The 4063-nt window shown below is 29.6% G+C and overlaps 1 protein-coding gene across 1 annotated transcript; it reads right to left on the bottom strand.

The window, feature by feature from the left end:
* Window positions 1-236: 236 nt before the first annotated feature.
* LOC148770092 (L10-interacting MYB domain-containing protein-like) lies at window positions 237-1395 on the bottom strand. The gene is made up of 2 exons (XM_088818974.1): window positions 964-1395; window positions 237-869 (listed from the first exon to the last, which is right to left on the bottom strand). The coding sequence occupies exons 1-2, from the start codon at window positions 1393-1395 to the stop codon at window positions 381-383; spliced, it is 921 nt and encodes a 306-aa protein (XP_088675100.1). The 3' UTR covers window positions 237-380.
* Window positions 1396-4063: the final 2668 nt, after the last annotated feature.

Here is a 4063-nt window from a genome sequence, read left to right as displayed (position 1 = left end):
AATTACTAACGAATCAAGTTTGAATACATATTTTTGTTTGATAAGGCACGTGCTTCAGCTCGAGATCAAGCTTGGCTGAAAGAAAATGATAAATTACTTACGTAACGATCAAATTAGCCTAACACTATTTTATTCGACTCGACCAAAGCCCGTTCGAGCTCAACTCGGTAGCTTGCAAGAAAATATACCAACGGGAGTGCACGCTAGCACGGAAATCTCCATAATAACCACCACCGTTCAGCAGATAATTTACTTTCATCGATCGAGAAAACAAGCATATTAAATGTCGAGCAGAACAAACGACTAGTTGCTACTTGCTTTCGCATATTGTACAAAAAGAGCAGATACACTAATTAACTATTCCCTTACGAAAGGAGTTACTAATTCATCGGCAAAGAGTTACTCGATTGCAGCCTTTCTAACCATGCAATCCTCGTGCTCGACTTCTTCAAGTTGAGGAAAATTTCCCTATATTCCTTCTTCAAAAATATATCCAACCCAAATAAATAGAGCTCGCATCCTTGCTCCAGTTCTTCGATCGAATCCAGGCCCTTGATGCATTCCTCAATGCTGTAGCTCAATTTCTGTGGTGGAGATTGCACGGTGACACCGCTTCTTGATTCTACTGCATCATTACCATTCCCAACCATTGGCTCTTCTTCCACATGCATATATGTATTATTTCCCGGGTAATTATTATGCTTCCTAACAACACTAATAGGCTCTGCTCTCGTATAACAACTGATCTTTCTCGCACCACAATTTCGTCTTTTTCTCACCCCATAATCTTCAGCCCCGCCAAACACAATGTCCAGCTTGTCTGCAAATAGGAGCTCCTTCGATCGAAACTGTGCGGCGTCTGGATTTTCCTGTAATTAAAACCATTAATAAAAAAATAGTCCCGAACTTATAGTATTATACCATTATTATTAACATAAGAAAAATTAAAAGAGATGTACGCACTCGTATATATTGATCCCATTCTTGTTCAGTGGCTCCAAAGCTTCGTTCGACTGGATCCCATTTAAGCCAGTCGGTGGAAACGAGATCGTGCCAGATTTTCCAGTTTTTCTTGGTCATATCCCAGTGATTCTTCAGCTGAATTCTTTCGTATTTTACACCTGTTATTGAGTGAAACGAACCCAAAAGATTATTCCAGCCATTTTTAGTCAAATGCGTGCCTGGTTTATTTCCTATCGATATCTGCTCGAGGCACAAGTCGATGAACAATTCATGATTCTCGGGCGTCCAACTGGCTTTTACTTGGTTGATTTTTTGCTTCCCGGAATTCCTCTGGCTTCCCATTTGCAAGCTCCGTTTGTTACAGCCACAAGCGAAATCTGTACGAATTTTTAAAAACCATTTCTTTGGACTAACTTCACTTCCAGAAATCATTTCACACGTGCAACAAAAAATAAAAAGGATATAGTGACTTTTTTGTTGATTTCCTTAATATATGGTCGTCTTAATCAAGTGATTTTATTATTATTTGAGCATTGATTTTGTGATAATTTATAATTGATTAAATTTTTAATTTTTTTTATTAATTTTACACATTTTCCTTTTTTTTCGAATTTTACTTAGTTTCCAGAATTAGTGTTATTATTATTATTATTATTATTATTATTATTATTATTATTATTATTATTATTATTATTATTATTATTATTATTATTATTATTATTATTATTATTTCCTTCGATACTTCGGAACATAATGATACAAATGAACAAATGTAATTTAAATCAAATATCAGCTAATAAAATTCAAATTTATACATATATTTTCTTGGTGGTTGTTTTTGGAACGTATATTAATGATTTGCATATCATACTCAAATCATATGAATCAATCAAACAAAAATAGTCACCGAATTTCAGCGTTTAACTTTCAAATTCAAATCAAAGTAGTTACCGAATTTCAAATTAAAATGTTGACCATATATATATTCAATGAGATTAATATATTTTCCTAAATTAGTTTTTACTTTATCTCACGCAAATATAAAAGCCATCCAACGCCTTATCCCAATTTTTCACACCTAATTTACAGTTCTTAAGTTTAATTATAGTCATGACCTATAGCAATTTGAAAAGCTTCAATTTGGATTGAAATGTCTGATTTCGCTACACTTATGTATCTTGCTTCTTTTATAGTGGCGAGACTCACGTTTTTTTTTTTTTTTTTTTAATTATCGGGAATTAGGATTCCTTTTACTTAACCTATTAAACAATAATTGTAATAATATTAATTTTTTATTTATGTATTTTTCTTAACTTTCCATTCCTCAGGCTGAATACATGCTTCATTACTGAGTTGTAAGGCCAGCTGAAGTTGGTATAACAGTAGCAATGAACAATAAGGAAGCTTGAAATGGATCATATATTCCTGTACAATTATGATTTATTTTACGTATATTATGATAAACTAAAATTATGTAAATTATACTCGATATATTTTGCTGCCTTTTTTACTATCATCAAATTGTTTGGTAATCATTTTACTTATTTTGCTTAAAGAATTATATAATGTTGAAAGTCACTGTCTCACTGAGATAATTGTGGTAGGGCCGAAAGCTTATTTTTGCAATGCATATATCAACTACAAATTATACAATATTAAAAACACTAAATAGCCACAAATTTCCGTGTCCATCGAACCATTTTTTTCATTACTTTGATAATTACTAATAATGCGAACTATAATAAGGATTAGTATTGATTTTAGTATTAGTGTTAATATTAGTATTAGTATTAAAATTATAATTATCATTATGATTAGTGTTAGGATTAGTATTAGAATTATAATTAAGATTTACATTAAAGATTAGGAATAAGATTAGCATTAGGGTTAGAATTGTGATTAAGATTAACATTAGCATTACCATATTGGGATTAGTATTAATATTATCATTACCATTAGCATTAAGGTTAACATTAGCATTATCAGTGGTATTAATATTAATTACATATTAGTACTACGATAAAAATTATGATTATGATTAGTATTAGAACTAGAATTGGCGTTAGTATTAATATTAGGATGAGTATTAGTATTATATAATTAGGATTACCAATACGATTATGATTAATATTATGGATAAGATTACCATTAGAATTAATACTAGAATTAGTATTTGGATTAGGATTAGGATTAATTAGGGTTATAATTAGGTTTAGGAGTAGGATTAACATTAGTGTTAGAATTAGCATTAGCATTAGGATTAGCATTACCATTAATATAGGAATTAGTATAAAGATTAGTATTAGAATTAGGAATACGATTGCCATCATCATAAGCGTTGAGATTATAGTTTGTATTAGTATAAGTAGTAGTATTAGGATTATGACTATGATTAGGATTAGAATTGGAATTATGATTAGCATTAACATTAGCATTATTATCAGGATTGAAATTATGATTAGCATTTGCATTATTATTATTATTATTAGGATTGAAATTATGATTAGTATTATGTTTAGTATCAGTGTCAGTTTTATGATTAGGATTAAGATTATGATTATGATTAAGATTAGGATTAAGATTAGGATAGTATAAAGATTAGCATTAGCATGAACTTTAGCATTAGCATTAGCATATTAGCATTAGCATTAATATAGGGATTAGTATAAAGATTAGTATTAGAATTAGGATTACGATTGCCATTATCATTAGCGCTGAGATTATAGTTTGTATTAGTATAAGTAGTAGTATTAGGATTATGACTATGATTAGAATTAGAATTAGAATTATGATTAGCATTAACATTAGTATTATTATTGGGATTGAAATTAGGATTAGCATTTGCATTATTATTATTATTATTATTAGGATTGGAATTATGATTAGTATTAGGGTTAGTATTAGTGTCAGTTTTATGATTAGGATTAAGATTAGGATTGGCATTATCATTAGCATTAGCATTAGGATTAGCATTTGCATTAATATTAGCATATTAGCATTAGCATTAATATAGGGATTAGTATAAAGATTAGTATTAGAATTAGGATTACAATTGCCATTATCATTAGCGTTGAGATTATAGTTTGTATTAGTATAAGTA

The sequence above is a fragment of the Erythranthe guttata genome, chromosome 6 (genome assembly GCF_056151865.1).
Source record: "Erythranthe guttata isolate IM_541 chromosome 6, IM_541, whole genome shotgun sequence".
Classification (NCBI taxonomy): Eukaryota; Viridiplantae; Streptophyta; class Magnoliopsida; order Lamiales; family Phrymaceae; genus Erythranthe; species Erythranthe guttata.
The sequence above is the reverse complement of the archived record's forward strand: the minus strand, read 5'-3'. Positions and strand labels throughout refer to the sequence as shown.